The 16968-nt window shown below is 34.0% G+C and overlaps 2 protein-coding genes, 1 long non-coding RNA gene and 1 pseudogene across 4 annotated transcripts; 3 read left to right on the top strand and 1 right to left on the bottom strand.

The window, feature by feature from the left end:
- Positions 1-411: 411 nt before the first annotated feature.
- LOC146923266 (uncharacterized) lies at positions 412-2809 on the bottom strand. Its single transcript, XR_015012849.1, has 2 exons — positions 1924-2809; positions 412-865 (listed from the first exon to the last, which is right to left on the bottom strand). It is a non-coding gene; the product is annotated as an uncharacterized LOC146923266 (long non-coding RNA).
- Positions 2810-2897: 88 nt separating this feature from the next.
- On the top strand, positions 2898-7101 carry LOC146923265 (elongation factor G-2, mitochondrial pseudogene; annotated as a pseudogene). The gene is made up of 3 exons (XR_015012848.1): positions 2898-5293; positions 5475-5704; positions 6613-7101. The product of XR_015012848.1 is annotated as an elongation factor G-2, mitochondrial pseudogene (transcript).
- On the top strand, positions 6393-8922 carry LOC146923264 (small RNA-binding protein 11, chloroplastic-like). The gene is made up of 4 exons (XM_085711677.1): positions 6393-6520; positions 7963-8057; positions 8170-8276; positions 8369-8922. The coding sequence occupies exons 1-4, from the start codon at positions 6393-6395 to the stop codon at positions 8504-8506; spliced, it is 468 nt and encodes a 155-aa protein (XP_085567803.1). The 3' UTR covers positions 8507-8922.
- A 5342-nt stretch (positions 8923-14264) lies between these two features.
- ZIP6 (ZIP metal ion transporter family) lies at positions 14265-16658 on the top strand. Its single transcript, XM_085715963.1, has 2 exons — positions 14265-15076; positions 16134-16658. Exons 1-2 carry the CDS (start codon positions 14435-14437, stop codon positions 16446-16448), a joined length of 957 nt encoding a protein of 318 aa, XP_085572089.1. The 5' UTR covers positions 14265-14434; the 3' UTR covers positions 16449-16658.
- The last annotated feature ends 310 nt before the right edge of the window (positions 16659-16968 follow it).

Genomic DNA, 16968 nt, shown 5'->3' with positions numbered 1-16968 from the left:
CAATGCAAAAATTGCCACTTTTAGATGCTTAAACAATGCCCTTAGGGCACTTGTTAGCATTTTCCTAATAATAATCATTATGAATCCAAATCCTTGAACTTGCATATACTGCTCAGTTGCAAAGCATACTTAAAAGTTTGGTCAGACCGACCCTATGCGTTCTCAATGCTTTCTTGTATATCCAATCAAATAATTAGCTTAATATCTATACCTTCATTGAGATATGTGTTAAGTTAATGAAGTAGTTGTACTTGAGCATGCAAAGAGAGATTTAAGAGAGAGTTTAAACACGGTTCACTATGAAAGCAGCTGGTTAGGGTAGGGCTGCACAATGATTATTTTTACTAAAAATCTCAGTACTTGCTTATCTATATCAGTTTTAAACCGTGTTGATACCACACAACCAGCAAGGACAAAAGGACAAAAGACCTTATATCAGAACAGTTTCTTGCAACAAAAAAGACCATGTGATACGACAATATCTTAAAGCAAACGAACAACATCACACGATACAAATAAACTCAGAATACAACTCAAAATATAACTATTTCTGAAATTTTAAAAAATATAGATAGAAAGATGAACAATAGTCTTGATTAGTCCAGAAATATTGTTCATAGCGATAACTTGGACCATTTGCACCGGTACTTGCTGATGGAGGCATACTTCTTTTCAGAACCAACATCGAAGGCGCACAGAGATAGAGAAGCTTACTGTTAGCAGATTCTCTGACCCCAAGTTTGATCTTTGATCCCTCCCACTTACTTGCGTTACAATTTCCAATTATATCCTAATTAGTCAATCACAGTTAAGTCTGTTCTCTAAGAAGGCAATGCATCATGTCAGAACCAAGACAATTCATCTTCTGCTTAAATAAAAAAATGCTAGATTAAAATTCACATGAATATCTGGAATACGATCAAATGCAAAAAAAAATGAACACGCAACTCACCAATATTAGGGATCATAGTCAGTTTTGAAACATATCTAACATTTACAAATAGAATGGTAAAAGGACTACCATTATTCTCTAATATAAGAAGTGGAAATAAAGAAACACATCACCCACATTTCAGCGTCAAATCTAAGTAGTAGAGTCAAGACAGCAACACAACTTTCAAATGGAGGACGAAAAAAGGACTCTGTTCATTCTCACCAGGATAAGGCTTCCAAGGATCGAAGCAAAGTTCAAAAAAATAACCAATACATATTATTCATTACCAAAATTTGGAATTGGATTATTAGAAAAATGTATGACATTTTAGTATAAAAAAATATTTGTCAAATAGTTAAAAAAAAAAATCAAATATTTACCCTTTAGAAGCTTACAAATTCTGATTAAAATCAATTTCACGGTTCAATGCAGTCTACATATATAGTCAATGAGAAGCCCTCTTTTCAATGAATATGGTCCTTTTTTAGTTATTTACTAAACCACAAAGCATCCATATAAAGATAGAAGGATGTAGAAAATTACATATAAAAATAGAAAATTAAACACTTGTGTCTAACCATATGTTTAACTGCATGAACCTACAATGCTACAGTAGGTTAAGGTAGAAGACATGAATTCAAATAACTACATAAGGCAAGTGAATGGCGAAACAACACACAAAAGTATTTAACCAAAAAGTCATGTATATAAAATGGCAATCCAACATGTTTAAATTTATATTACCAATTACTTCAACCTTTCTTGTGTGGAAAGTTGACCACTTCATTAACTACGTCATAGAGGTCATGATACCTCACATTGTTGACATCATCCAAGATTAAGATGTTATTTAATTTCATATGAATGTAGGAGTTGGAACTCAAACTCAAGTAAAAGGTTGTATAATAACTCAAAAAAAGAGTAGTAATCATTAAATTTCACAAATCTAACTTAATATAACAAACCATCACTTGAAATGAATAACAAACCTTCATTTTCACTGTCTCCAGCAACACACCACCTTGCCGCTGCTAGCTCAAGGAAAGCGACACAATATATCTCATCCTCAACAGAATCATCCAATCCAACTAATACAAATGGTCAGCCTCATACATCCTCCGATTATGTTAAGTTAAAAAAATGCAATAGGGGCTGGGAATCAAAAGGAGCATAAAGAAATTAGAGGACTGGCTCGAGAAAGTTACCATTGATTCACTGTAAAGATCTCAGCTAATAAGGAATCAAACTCTACAAAAATTCACAAACAAAATTAAAATAGTTTCATTAAAATTGAAAACTTTAAAATAGTTTCATTAAAATTGAAAACTAATGCTGAATTTTGATTTTAATTTTACCTTGAGTTGGAAACTTTATGGTGCCGGAAAGATGGAAATCATCTGCATCGATGTTGTTTGCGTTAAAGTGGTTCCAACGGTTAAACCACATCTTAGAGGCAATGGTTTTAGTTGCAGTTGTGGTTATTCCTGCGTCATGAAACTTTGAACTATTTTCGCCAACCAAACAGAGCTCGGGCACGAATTATATCGGGATAAACCGAAGGTTCATCGTCTTCAAAATCACCTGCACAGACTTATAACTGTACAACAAAGCATCCTTTGCAGCATCTTCACTGCAATAATGATTAAATAAACTTGAGTTTGTTATTCTATAATTCATTCTAAGCTGAAGTAACAACTATTTGTAAACCAGTTCTGATTTTTTATAAACATATTAAATTATACACACACAAAAACAAACAATTTTGATCTTAAACATGAATGAATTCATAAAAATGAGAGACCGTTTTGCATGCAAGTGACTTGTAATGACTAAAATCAATTTTACAAAACATTGGTTGAAAAAGCAAAAACAAAATGACAACACTGTATGGAACTTGACAGATTTTGATCAGAAGGGTAATTAAGTAAACATATACATGAGCTTCAAATTCTAGGGTTTTGCCGCGCTAGGATTTGCAGTGTAAAAAATACCTTTCACTCGTTGAAGCAGTCGAAAACCCTCGTACACCAAACCACCATGGTACGCTTCTCCTCCGCGCAGCACTTTGTTTACGCACTCTGGTCCTCCTCCGCCACCACGGTGGGGTCTCTAATCGGTGGCAGTTTCCACCCCCGACCCTTTTCAGCAGGGAACGTGGCTCGTGCAACAGCAGCGACGATTGACAAAGAGCCTTGGTGGAAGGAGTCGATGGAAAAGGTTCGCAACGTTGGGATCTCGGCTCACATCGATTCTGGGAAGACAACGTTGACGGAGCGGATACTGTTCTACACTGGTCAGATCCGCCAGATTCACGAGGTTCGCGGAAAAGATGGCGTTGGTGCCAAGATGGATAGGATGGATTTGGAGATATTGAAGGGAATCACCATTCAGTCTGCTGCCACTTATTGCAATTGGAAAGGCTCTAATATCAACCTAATTGACACACCTGGTCACGTTGATTTCACCATTGAGGTTGAGAGGGCTTTGCGAGTTCTTGATGGCGCTATTCTTGTTCTTTGTAGTGTTAGTGGTGTTCAAAGTCAGTCCATCACAGTCGATCGCCAAATGAGAAGATACGATGTTCCAAGAATTATATTTATCAACAAGCTTGATCTAGCTGGAGCAGATCCATGGAAAGTTTTAAACCAGGCTAGATCTAAGCTTCACCATCATACTGCTGCAGTTCAACTTCCAATAGGTCTTGAAAAAGCTTTCGAGGGACTTATTGATCTTGTGAAGTTAAAGGCCTATTATTTTCATGGTAAATATGGAGATGATGTTGTCGTTAAAGAAATACCTTCAGACATGGAAGCCTTGGTGGCAGATAAAAGACGTGAACTCATAGAAACCGTGTCAGAGGTTGATGATATACTTGCCGAAGCTTTTCTTGGCGATGAGACCATTTCCGATGCTGATCTTGAGGGAGCAATTCGCAGGGCTACCATAGCGCGGAAATTTATACCGGTATTCATGGGCAGTGCTGCCAAAAACACTGGGGTGCAACCACTTATGGATGGCATGGTTAGGTATTTGCCATGTCCAATCGAAGTTAGTAATTATGCTCATGACCTATCTAAGAATGAGAAGGAGGTTGAGTTGACCGGAAGTCCTGATGGTCCCCTTGTAGCATTGGCTTTCAAGTTGGAGGACAAGCCGGTTGGTCAGTTAACATTTCTAAGAATTTATGAGGGCGTCATTCGCAAGGGTGATTGCATAGTTAATGTTATCTCTGGCAAGAAGATCAGAGTTCCTCGTCTTGTACGAATGCATTCTACTGAGATGCATGATATTCAAGAGGCCTATGCTGGCCAAATAGTTGCTGTATTTGGTGTTGTTTGTGCATCCGGAGATACTTTTACCGATGGGTCCGTTAAATACACAATGACTTCCATGGCTGTTCCTGAACCTGTGATGTCATTGGCTGTACAACCAGTCTCCAAAGATCTTGCAGGGAAATTTTCAAAAGCTTTGAACCGCTTCCAAAGAGAGGATCCTACTTTCCACGTTGGCTTGGACCCAGAGAGTGGGCAGACAATCATTTCTGGAATGGGAGAACTACACTTGGATATTTATGTTGAACGCATGAGGATGGAGTACGAGGTTGCTGCAACAGTTGGAAAGCCCAGTGTAAACTTCAGAGAAACTGTTACTAAACGTGTTGATTTTGACTATTTACATAAGAAGCAATCTGGAGGACAAGGACAATATGGACGGGTGATTGGGTATATTGAACCACTTCCTGCTGGGTCACCGACCAAGTTTGAATTTGAAAACATGCTTATTGGTCAAGCTATTCCATCAAATTTTGTCCCTGCAATTGAGAAAGGTTTTAAAGAAGCTGCCAACTCTGGTGCCTTAATCGGACATCCAGTTGAAAACATCCGAGTTGTGTTGACAGATGGTGCTGCTCATGCTGTTGATTCCAGTGAACTTGCCTTTAAGTTGGCTTCTATCTATGCTTTTAGACAGTGTTATCCAGCTTCCAAACCAGTTATATTAGAACCTGTTATGCTTGTTGAACTGAGAGTACCAACAGAATTTCAGGGAGCTGTCATTGGTGACCTCAACAAGAGAAAATGTGTAATTGTTGGCAATGATCAGGACGAAGATGATTCTGTCATTACAGCTCATGGCCCCCTTAACAATATGTTTGGGTATGCTACAGCTCTTCGATCAATGACACAAGGAAAGGGTGAATTCACAATGGAATACAAGGAACATTCACCTGTTTCTAATGATACACAAACACTATTGATAAAGACATACAATGGCAATAAAGCGACTGAATGATATGGCCATGTTGAAGTATGCGGTTGTGACAATAAATTAGGATATAAGTCTGTGACAATAAAAGAAGATGTATGTTATGCATGCTCATATTAGTTTATAAACATCGTTAATATTTGATTCAGAACTCTTCTGTAATTTTAATTACAATTATTCGATTTTAAGCTTTCGTAGATTCATAATATCAGTAATTACTTGATCAACAAAATAAAAATGATTATATTGTCATTTAGTTATTTTTTAATTGGGTCAGGTTCCATGTGCATGACCCAAACTCGATGCTCTGCTCGAAGACAACGGTTTACTAGGAAAGAAACGCGCTTGGGCCGTACGTACATCCGCGTCAGCGTGTTGTCAGGTTACTGGTTGCGAAGATGATATTTCTAAACTGAAAGGCTATCCCCTAGGACATAGGGTTGCTTGCAATGTGCTGCTACTGTTTTTTATGGTGAGGCCAAAGAGATACTGCCAACAGTGTGGAAAGTAAGATTTAAGTTAATTATTATGAATCTTGAGATGTTTATACTTTAATTAGATCATGTTTTTGGTGTTGTGATAATATTGATTGTTCATAAGGGATGTTGTTGATGTGATAGGTTTCACATTATAGGACGTTCTAATTTAATTTCCATGTGTTTTTTGTTCACTGGTTGTGTATGCATCAAGCAGATTATTAGAATTTGAGTTATTAGAATATTTAAAAAAGGAGTGTCGCCGGATCATGAAGAACCAGTTGCTATTGGGTCCTTAACTCCAGAGACCCAAAATATTAATAGCGATCGTGTTGTGTCCTTGGTTGCTTCTGGTGATAAACAATTGAATACTGGAAAAGATATCTTCAATCTTTCTAAGTCGCCTTCATATTGTGACAATAAGAGTGATTACTGTGCTGCTTGCTTATTGCTTTTCTTTCACGTGTTTATTTTTGGTGCAAGAAATTGTGGTTGGTGTTTGCTGATTGAATGTTAGCTTGTAGTGCCAAACAGGCCGGGTTTATTTTAAGCTTTACGCTTGCAATCCTGCGGAATTTTCTAGAAGGCTGCGACTCCAAGTATTTTAAAGTATTTTATAACAGTTTAATTAGTGTTTTGATTTGTGGCAAGATTTCCTGTCATCTACATGTTAGTGACTGATTAACAATCTGTCAAATAATGGTTGGTAAGTACTAAGTATGCCTATGCCGAATATTATGTGGATAAATGTAAGGGTTCAACTTGATGTTGTTTACATTATAGTTCTAGACCCAGTACCATATCTTAACTGGTCGTTGACATTACGTGAAGTGAATGCTTTCTTATTGTGAGTCTCATTAGTTTATGTAAGATTCATTTCTAAAGTGTGAGACTTACTAATTTCATCTAATAAAAAATTGGATGACTTGATATTCACAGGAAACAATATCAAAAAAACTACTGAAAGAGACTTTGACATGACGGACTTGGGCAGAATCAGCTACTACCATGGTGTTGAGATTGTATAGAATGCAGGAGGAATATATATCAGTCAGAGCAGATATGTCAAAGAAGCCTGCGAGAGATGTGGCATGAAAATAGAAACTCAATTATGAGGCCAATCGTCCGAGCGTACAAACTATTAAGGACAAAAGTGTAGGGGAAATAGATGTCACAATTTATAAATAAATGGTTAGTACTTGGCAGCTTAATGTATTTGACTGCAACAAGGCCGATCTTATGTTTGCAATGAAACAATCAGCAGTGAGCCTATCTACTAAATAGTATTAAGAATGCTATGCTGCCGCAGGCAGACCATCATTTATAATATTTTGGATTGCATTCTCCTAGTAGTATTTACTCGTCCCTTGTAAGGGAAGCTTCCTTCCTGAATACATTTTTAGAGTAATATAAATTCCTGTCAGATTCTTTCTTGTTATGAAGGCGTGTACTGTGCTATCTCTACTGGTTTGGATTGCCAACTGCACAAATCATTTGGATGGAAAATTGGCAATATTGTGTTCATCTTCTCTAAGACGGTTGTGCCAACTACATTTCAATTTTTTACAAAATTGACGTTCACTTATCTATCATGTTACGTGCTTTTGAATTCAAAATTATGGACTTCCACTAACATACTTGATGCGTTTTGTTCCAAAGCACTAAGCTCCATCCAGATATCTACAAAAAAAAAAATAAAAATACTTTTCTTGTGGATTATCTTATTAACTTGATTAAAAAAAGGCTTAATTGCACTTTTCCTCCCTACCTTTTGTTAATTGTGCGATTTTGCACCCCCCTCTTTTTTTTTTGAGTGATTTTGCACCCCATCTTTTACCAATTGTGTTTTGTTCCAAATCATCATTAAAAGAGGGGAAATGGGGCAAAAGATGGGGTGCAAAATCGCTCAAAAAAAAGAAGAGGGGGTGCAAAATCGCACGATTGGCGAAAAGATAGAGGGCAAAAGTGCAATTAAATACAAGAAGGTCTATCTAACCAGAAAGGGGTCAAAAAGATAGGGTGCAAAATCGCACAATTAACAAAAGATGGGGGAAAAAGTGCAATTAAGCCTTAAAAAACAAAAACGCTTCTGTTTTCACAAATCTGGCTGATTGTTGAGTCTGGAGAATTTTCTTTACATTATGTAGTTCTTCATTTTGATCTGTGATCAGTCTTTCATATCCTTTTGATATTTTCTCCTTCTGATATCTGGATGCTATGGAGCATTGTTTTTTTTAAGGGATATTTCTTTCTTTCTTTCTTTCTTTTATTTACCATGTTTTTATGAAGTTCTACTTGCTCTTATTTAGAGACAGATTTTCCCTATTTTACTGGCGAGACTGCTTTGCAAAAGAAATTTTCAAATTTTGGCCAGATAGCTGAAGGTAAGTGCGTGAATTTTCTCATATTTCGATATAGCAGGACTTAAAATATCGTGCATAACTGATTTTAGTACTTTGGCTCACACCTGTCTTGTTTATTTGGTGTGTGATCCAGTCCAAGTGGTTAAAGATGTAGTCACAGAAAGATCAAAGGGACTTGCTATTATTCAATACACATGTCAAGACGATTCCATGCTTGCACTAGAAACAATGGATCAACAGGTTCAGATTTTAATGTCATGCCTCATCTTTTGATTATCAATTTTGACAACTGAATGCTATCTTTTTAATGTTTTTTTATCCCTTATCTGCAGAGCTTTTATGGTCGTACAATCTCTGTAGAACTTGCAAAGCTTGATTTGCGTAATTTTGTTGGACCTCCAAAGGCCTCAGGGCCTCCAAAGTGGAATTTGCCAGCAGAGCAAGTAGAAGAGGTAGATTGCTGGTACTGATCAAATTTCAGATAATAAAGCCGTAAAAGAGACAGTGATCGAACAAGTATCATGTTATTTAGGGATTGCTATAGGCTTGATAGAACATTAAGTTTTAGATTGTGTTTGAAACCGCGATGACAGTTTCATCTAAGCGAGTGTGTTTGAAGCTATAACATGGAGGGTATGGTTCGATTCGCCATGCAAGCACACTCTTCGTAACATTGGATACAATACTGAACTTCATACCGATCTTTCAAGTTACTTGTCATTTTGGCACAATAAAAGGTGTCTTTTGAAAACCAATTCTTGAGAGAATGAACTTCGATCGATATTCATAGGTCCTGCAATAGTGAAATTTATTGTACATAAGAAGATACTGCTGATTTAGATTTAGTAGTTTTTGAGGTTCTAGTTGCTACTACACCTTTGAATGATATTGTCTTTGTAACAAATTTATATATGCTACATTTAAAATCAGAAGAGCAAGGGAAACTATGCCATTTAAATCTATCTTATTCATTATGCTTACCACCCATGTATTGGTTTCCAATTTTATCCAACACTTATTTTAGGGTGCTTCTAAATTCTAATATTGACATGTTTGTCTAAAGTGGACCTGTTAGGTAGAACGTTTGAGGAAGGCAGGAGAACTAAGTAACGAGTAGGGATGTTCATATCTAAATGAAATCGTAAATTGATCTAAAAAATTGAAAATTACATGAAATCAAATATTATTTGATCTTTTTGAATCCATTTTTGTAAAAAATAACTGCTTGGATTGAATTTTGTAATCCTTCTCCAAAATTGGTCAAAACTCCATATATAGATTTAGTGACCAATTTATATATGGAGTTTAATTTTACATTCTTCAAAGATTAACTTTCATTGTGAGTTTAACTCCATAAATTGATTTTTTTAATCTCTGTAAAATTGGGTTATCTTCCTTCATCAATTCAAAACTATATTATACACCTAAAGGAAATTAATCTCTGAAGAATGTATTATTAAATTGTACTCCTTAACCATTCTTAAGGCACATTATAGTGTTTATTATTTTTACTTAATTGCATGGCGTGGTTAAGTGGTTTGTATTCATCTATAGTTTATCAGTACGGGTCTTTTGCATCTAATCTAACTCTACCCGTGAAATGTCAAAACTATGAGACCTTCTTTTTTTCATCTTATTCAGTTTTTCGTTTTCTATGCAATTCTGAGCATAAACACATTATAAAATTCTCCAAAATACGTTAAAATATTTCGGATTTTAAATTCCGAACAGGGCAAAGGGCAAACGAGAAACTCAAAGGATGGAAAAAGTAACTTCCAAAAAATATTCACCCTCCTATTCATTCACCCAAGGTTTATCAGCAAAGCATGCTAAGCAATTTATCAGAAAAGCAAAGCAGTAAGTTCTTAGGTGTTAGACTCATATTTTAATAAAGGGTTTGTCTAACATGTGCATGTGCAACATTGCACATGTTAAAACTACTAATAGTAGTAACTTTTTTTTGGAAAACAACACTTATTTATTCAAAAGTTTTATACTTAATATTAAATGTGCAAGTTCCACTAAAAAAATTCTATTTTAAACTTCTTAACATGTGCAAATTTGCACATGATAGAAAAACCCTTTAATAAAATATTTGGCTTGTTTGAAAGAAAGAAAAAAAAATTGTTAGGGGCCATTATCCATCATTATAATTTATCTGCCTGGATCTTTCATTATCATTTAGCAAATTAAATTCAGTGATGTATTTCGTAAAAAAATTACTGAAATTTAGATGTTACACTAATATTAGTAATTTTTTTCCTTCAAAATGTACTTACATACTATCAAGAAAATCTTTATGTTCACAATGAAAGTTAAACTCACACCATTATTATAAAGTATGAGTCAATTTATTACTTACATATTATTCATCAACAAAATCCTAACATCGACAATGAAAATTAAACTCACGTCATTGCAGAGTATGAGTCAATTTCTTAACAACTTATCAAAATATGTTAGTGGTGATGTAGTAGTATTAGTATCGGTTCTTGATATCATCTTCCTCCCAATATTTCCTTTCTCATCCACTCACTCACTCATTCACGAGTCACAAACTATGATTAGTTAGTACATATAAAACCACAAATACAAGACACCCAGTGGTGGAGCCACGCGAGGACATGGGAAATTACCAAAATACCCTTGGTTTAAAATGAAATTTACAACCATGCCATCCTACTTTTTATAATATTAACAGGGAAGCATGCCAAGAATATGCAGAAGAAGTGGAGAAACTAGCATATAAATTGATGGAACTTATTGCAATGAGTTTAGGGTGTTGTATACAATATGATTTATATTTCTTAATTTATTTTGATGGCGGCCACCCCAAAAATTTTTGTCTGGCTCCACCACTGAACACACCACTAACCCCTTTCCCCTAAAACCTCCAAAATCCACCTCTCTCACGCACACCACAAAATTACAAATCCATAACACAACAATGTTAGATCCAGCTACTGATTTGGCTCCTCCACCATTATCACCCTCCATCTCTTCCATATCTTCCTCTGATCTTGACACTGAGGTATCAATAATTTCATTATTCAATAATCACTATCATCAAGCATAAAACTGTAGAATAGGAAATAGCAGCACATAGAACCTCAATGTCATTGTCATTGTATTATAAGAAGGATATAAATGTACAAGCATAAAAATATAAAGTCTCAGCTATATAAGAAATCCTAGAATCAATTGATAAGCAGCACATCAGGAACACATATTGTAGCTTATAATCCTAGATTTATACAATTTTGCTATGCATTTCACTCAAGAGGTTCATAGCTTCATCAATCCTCTTACTCTTGCAATACTCATTTAATCAAGATGTTATAAGTCGAAACTGTAGGAGTCAATCCCCTTTCAAACATTAGTACAAATAAGGAAATTCCCATGTCAATATTTAGGATTTTGCAAAACGCATCTATCAAGATATTGTAAGTGATAACATTGTGTCGGACCGTCATCGCTGATTGTACTAAAAAGTTCCCATGCACAAGAGATCCTCCCAGATTTGCACAAACCATCAATAAGAGAACTATAAAAGTTACAATATTTAGGAACCAGAATTTTGCGATGCATTTCATCGAAGAGACTCAAAGCTTCATCGAGTCTTTTACACTTCCAATATCCAATAATCAAGATGTTATAACTCCAAACGTAGGTCAGAATACCCCATTTAAAAACTGTATCAAATAATTTTCTTGCATCGAGCACATTACCATGTAGTGGAAGCAATGTCCACTCATTAAAGTGTTAAATGTAACTATGTCTCCTAGCTGACCTCTTTCAATCATCAAGTTCGTCCTTAGATGAACTATCAATGATCATGTTATAGATTACAATGTTAGACTTAACCATTGGTCGGTACTTTTTGTGTATAACTCGACGAGAATAAATTTAACCGATTAAAAAAAAACCACTGGTCATTCCATTTTTCGTAGCAACTAAAAGACATCTCTCATTCGTCCTATTTTACACAAGTCATTGATCAAGGTTCCATAACCTTAGATTTTAACACTTTTTTTTAAGACTTAAACTTTAACACTTATTCTTTTTTAATAGTATAAGGTATTCCAATAATCTACTATTTATTGATATTTAATTGTGTACTCAATTAAATAATGGAGTATGTTTTGGAATTTAAAATATTTACTTTCAACCAAAAAAAAAATACTTACTATTAGAGGTCAAATTTCTAGCACCCAGAATTAGGGGTCATATTTAGAACCGACCAGAACCCATTCATTAGTCTAAACCACTAATTCTGCTAGGCTTTTTTTGTTCTTTTAACTTTCCAACGAGGTCTACATATGGAAAAATAGGCTTTTTTACACTTTTTACTCTATTACTATCTTTTTTTATTGCTTATATGTTTGATTCCTTTAATTTTTTGTTTGAGAAAAAAAATCCTTTAAATTTTTTATTGAATTTAATATATTTGTTACAGTAAAGTTTTTTTTCATATTTATTTAAAAAAAATCAAAGTGCCACTTTTTTACTATTCTTTTTATTTAAATTCATCAAACAATATGTTAAATTTAATTTGGTAAAAAATTTAAAATTTTCCTGCTCAAATCCAAATTTTACATTTTACAATTTTTTATGGTTTTATTATTATTATTATTTTGAAAAGAGCAATTGTTATTATTTTATTACAAGTTTTATATTGACATCCAATGAAAGTTAACTATTTTCCCAAATATATGATCTCGAATCTATATTATTTTTTTTTTAATGATGTTATAGATATTACATATTCACAGCCGCATAGTCATGATTGATCTCGCTGGAAAGCTTGTTGAACATACAAGGTAAATTCTTCTCTTCCAACTAGATTTTCTTCAAATACAAGAGTCGCGAATCAAACTTCTGACCACTTGTTTAAAGTACTCGAGTTCCTTACCACTCAAGTCTCAAACCAATCACAAGTTGGTCCCTAATCTACATTATAACCATATCATAAAATTAAAATGTGTTAATTTACAACACAAAATCGGAAGAAAGCATAAACTCATAAGCACCTTCAAACTAGAAGTTGAATACAAAGATACACTTATTCAAAATAGAGTTCTAAGATAGGAAAAATCACTTCACATGTAACACAATTCTCTCTTTCACTGCCTTGCTATCTATATAGAATATATTCGCATATGATCACTAAGATAATGACATAATCTCTACAACATCATGGCCACATAACCGCAATATTTGTCATACCAAAATTTATATAAAGCATTCACTTTTCTGAGTGACTATTGTTTTGCTCAATTACGATCAAGGTTGTAGCCTTTAATAATCACGAGGTATCTTTGACTACCCAAAAGTATATATACTTCCTATAAAAAAAAAGTATATATACTTTTTTAATAAATAAGTTTTTTTTTTGAAGGAAATAAATCAGTTTTTTTATTTAGCTACCTTCAAAATATACATTTATCTATTCAAACAAGTTCATTGATCGAAAGAGACATAACAAAAACTAGAGAGAGAAAGAGATGTTTCTAGTAATAAAAATTGTCAAGGGAAGAAAAGTATTAACATGTGTTTTTGGGTACTTGTTAGTGTACCATAGATAAGGATTACGTGTTGATTCTTTTTTAAAGGGCCTATTAGAAATTGTGTGTTTCATTTTTTAAGAAATTGTTGTTTTTAAAACATAATTATTATTTATGACTCTCTAACATGTGTTATTAAGACACAAGTTAGTATTATAATTTAATATATTAAAGTTTAAAAATAGATTTTATATTTTATATTTGACCTCGTAAAAAATTTGTAAAAAACTAAAAATTAGGTTTATCTCTTCCATTAATTACAATATAATCGTGACTAAATCTTAATACGTGTTCGGCAGGTCATGTGTAAACTTGCTAATATCAACATCTACCAAACAAAATGTCAATACTTTATTCAATTATATATATTTTGTGAGTAAAATATACTATAACTCTCTTTTGCAATATCTATTCTTTTATTGAATGAAATACAAGTAGCTCATGAAAACATGTTTCATGACATATTCGTTCAACCGATTTCAAATTCGCAATTGTGTAGTTGCATGTGAAATGGCACCTTATCTTTTGATAAAAAATTGAATGTTAGAATAAGTGTCGTTAGCATTATCACATATTTTCAAAATTTATTTTCTTGTAAATCTAAAAAATAAAGAAAAGAGAAATGAGTGTAAGAATGATTCAAGATTCCAACACGTAACAATGGAAAACAACTTCTATAGCATACCCCACATTGTGCATAATCTACAACAAAATCAGAAACTGGTCCACATCATTTATCACTCACTTTCTTTTCCCTCTTCAAAACAACCTTCCTCGTCATCTTCAACTTCAACACTTAATTTCAATCTCTCCCAACACTTCTCTCTCTCTCACATGGCAACATCATGTTCACAAGACATATCTAGAGAAACTTCATGCCGCGACGGCGTCGCGGCATCACATCTAAAAATAATCTCCCTCTTTGTCATATTCATAACTAGCGCCGTCGGTATGACGGCGCCAGTACTTTTAGCACGTGTCTTTCGAGGAAAACCGTTATACGACAGAGCATTAGTATTAATAAAATGTTTCGCGGCAGGCGTGATACTCTCTACTTCCCTAGTCCACGTCCTCCCAGACGCCTACGCAGCACTCGCTGACTGCCACGTGGCATCCCGTCATCCTTGGAAGGATTTTCCCTTCTCAGGACTAGTAACTCTCATCGGCGCAATTCTCGCGCTCTTTGTGGACCTCGTAGCGAGTTCTCACGTGGAGCACGGGCAGTATGCGCCGGTGGGTGAGAAAGAGTTGGAGTTGGAAGGTGGTGAAGGAGAGTGTGAAAGAGGGGAAGAGTTGATTAAATTGAAACAAAGATTGGTTTCACAAGTATTGGAGATTGGGATAATATTTCATTCAGTGATAATTGGTGTGACTATGGGTATGTCTCAAAATGTTTGTACTATAAGGCCTTTAGTTGCTGCTTTGGCTTTTCATCAGATTTTTGAAGGGATGGGTCTTGGTGGTTGTGTTGCTCAGGTCAGTTTCTTAATCCTTTCTTTCTCTTGCTTTACTTTGATTACCATTGCTGCTCAATATTTATTAGAGAGGATTTATGAAAGATAAAAAGTTAATTGGATGTTTTGATTGGTAATGAATTTTGTAGAATTACGGTGATATGTCAATATTAGTTTATTTCAATAAATAGAAACATTTATAATATATGTAGAAGTTAGAGTTCAAACCTCGTATTATTTTCACTTACAAGGGAATTCTTAGCCCAGTGGCTACATGATTTTTTCTAAACGTGTAATGATGTTGGAGATGATTTTATTGAATTTCCTTATTGTTGATTTGTTGGGGACTTGGAGATTCTTATCTTCAAATCTATTGTTTTGTTTTTATTGTTGCTTCATGACAGAACTCGATTTTGGCTACTCCTACTCTTTCATTTTCTTGACAACTCAACATATGTTGTCTCCACTCAATAGATGTACTTGTATTTGAGTGACAAACATATAGATTTGTTAACACAAAATTAGCATGTTGACCAATGTCATTTCACTGCAGTTTATTATATGGGACAAATATTTAACAATAAAAAGATTTAATGGTTTAAAATGGTCAAATATTATAATGTTTTTACACCTTTCACCCATAATTCTTTTAGGAAAATTTCTTTTCCCCGCATAGTTAACTACAACTCACTTCAAGCAAGAAAAATTAGCTGTAGTTTTTTTTTGTTGACGTTTTTTTATCATTTCCATGTGTTCTTAAACAACTTTTTATATGGGAAAAACATCGTGCTTCGTCTAGTCCCACAAACCCATTCTAATGGTTTAGATGGTCAAATATATATAACAAAATAATATAGTAATATTGAGGATTGGGAAATTATTATTAATTAGTGTGACTATTGACCATCTTAAAATTATAGCATATGAGATTTGAAATTACAAATGTCAAAATCGTATCATTAGGTTCACATATAATGGGACAACAAGAATGGAAATAGTAAAAAGAAACAACCTTTTAAATTATAAATATTTTACATGGTGTTATGCTAACTCATATCTTACCATTAATAATTTTGCAGGCGGGATTTAACTATGGAACAGTGGCATACATGTGCTTCATGTTTTCAGTAACAACCCCAATGGGGATAATTTTAGGGATGATATTATTCTCATTGACAGGTTATGATGATAGTAACCCTAATGCCTTAATAATTGAAGGGTTACTAGGTTCAATTTCTTCAGGAATTCTAATTTATATGGCACTTGTTGATCTCATAGCAGCTGATTTCTTTCATAACAAGCTTATGAATTCTGATCCACGCTTAAAAAAGGCTTCTTTTGTTGCCTTAACTATGGGTTCTGTTTCTATGTCTATTCTTGCTCTTTGGGCTTGAACATTTTTTGTACCTTAATTGTGCTCAAATGTGTTTGTTATCCATAAAAATTGGTATTTGAAAGTGTAAACAATGATCGAAATGGAAAGCAAATGAAAGGTCATGTGAGGGTTCTAGGCTTCTAGCATGTATCATATTGTACATACATAATAATTATGAAATAAAACAATAAACAAAAAGGAAATTAATTAGAGTTTTTTATTACATCAATCAGAAGTTTTTTTTCTTTCTTGAAGGCATTACTTAAAAGTTTTTATATATGAATTATATCATCAAATTTAATATATTTTATCCCCGTAAGCACAACTCAATTGATAAAGATAATGCATTTAAATATGCAGGGGTCGGGTTTCGAACCTCAACACCCAACTTATTCGTGTTAGTGAATTATAACCACTAGATTATTTTAAAAAAAACAATTAATATGTGTTATAGAGAAGCCACATTTTTATATATTTAGAAAACAAGTAATGCCTAAATTTATCAAATGACGACAAACAAAACAATAATCAACTGAAAA

The sequence above is a fragment of the Medicago sativa genome, chromosome 5 (assembly GCF_051527215.1).
Source record: "Medicago sativa cultivar Bolivia chromosome 5, Bolivia_mono, whole genome shotgun sequence".
Classification (NCBI taxonomy): Eukaryota; Viridiplantae; Streptophyta; class Magnoliopsida; order Fabales; family Fabaceae; genus Medicago; species Medicago sativa.
The sequence above is the reverse complement of the archived record's forward strand: the minus strand, read 5'-3'. Positions and strand labels throughout refer to the sequence as shown.

Excerpts from the sequence above, each read along its gene's own strand:
- LOC146923264 (XM_085711677.1), top strand. The coding sequence starts at position 6,393 with ATGCCTATGCCGAATATTATGTGGATAAATGTAAGGGTTCAACTTGAT. Across the intron at positions 6,521-7,962 it reads GAAGTGAATGCTTTCTTATT|TTCTACTTGCTCTTATTTAG; the intron begins GTGAGTCTCATT and ends GTTTTTATGAAG. Across the intron at positions 8,058-8,169 it reads TTTTGGCCAGATAGCTGAAG|TCCAAGTGGTTAAAGATGTA; the intron begins GTAAGTGCGTGA and ends TGTGTGATCCAG.
- ZIP6 (XM_085715963.1), top strand. The coding sequence starts at position 14,435 with ATGGCAACATCATGTTCACAAGACATATCTAGAGAAACTTCATGCCGC. Across the intron at positions 15,077-16,133 it reads TTGGTGGTTGTGTTGCTCAG|GCGGGATTTAACTATGGAAC; the intron begins GTCAGTTTCTTA and ends ATAATTTTGCAG.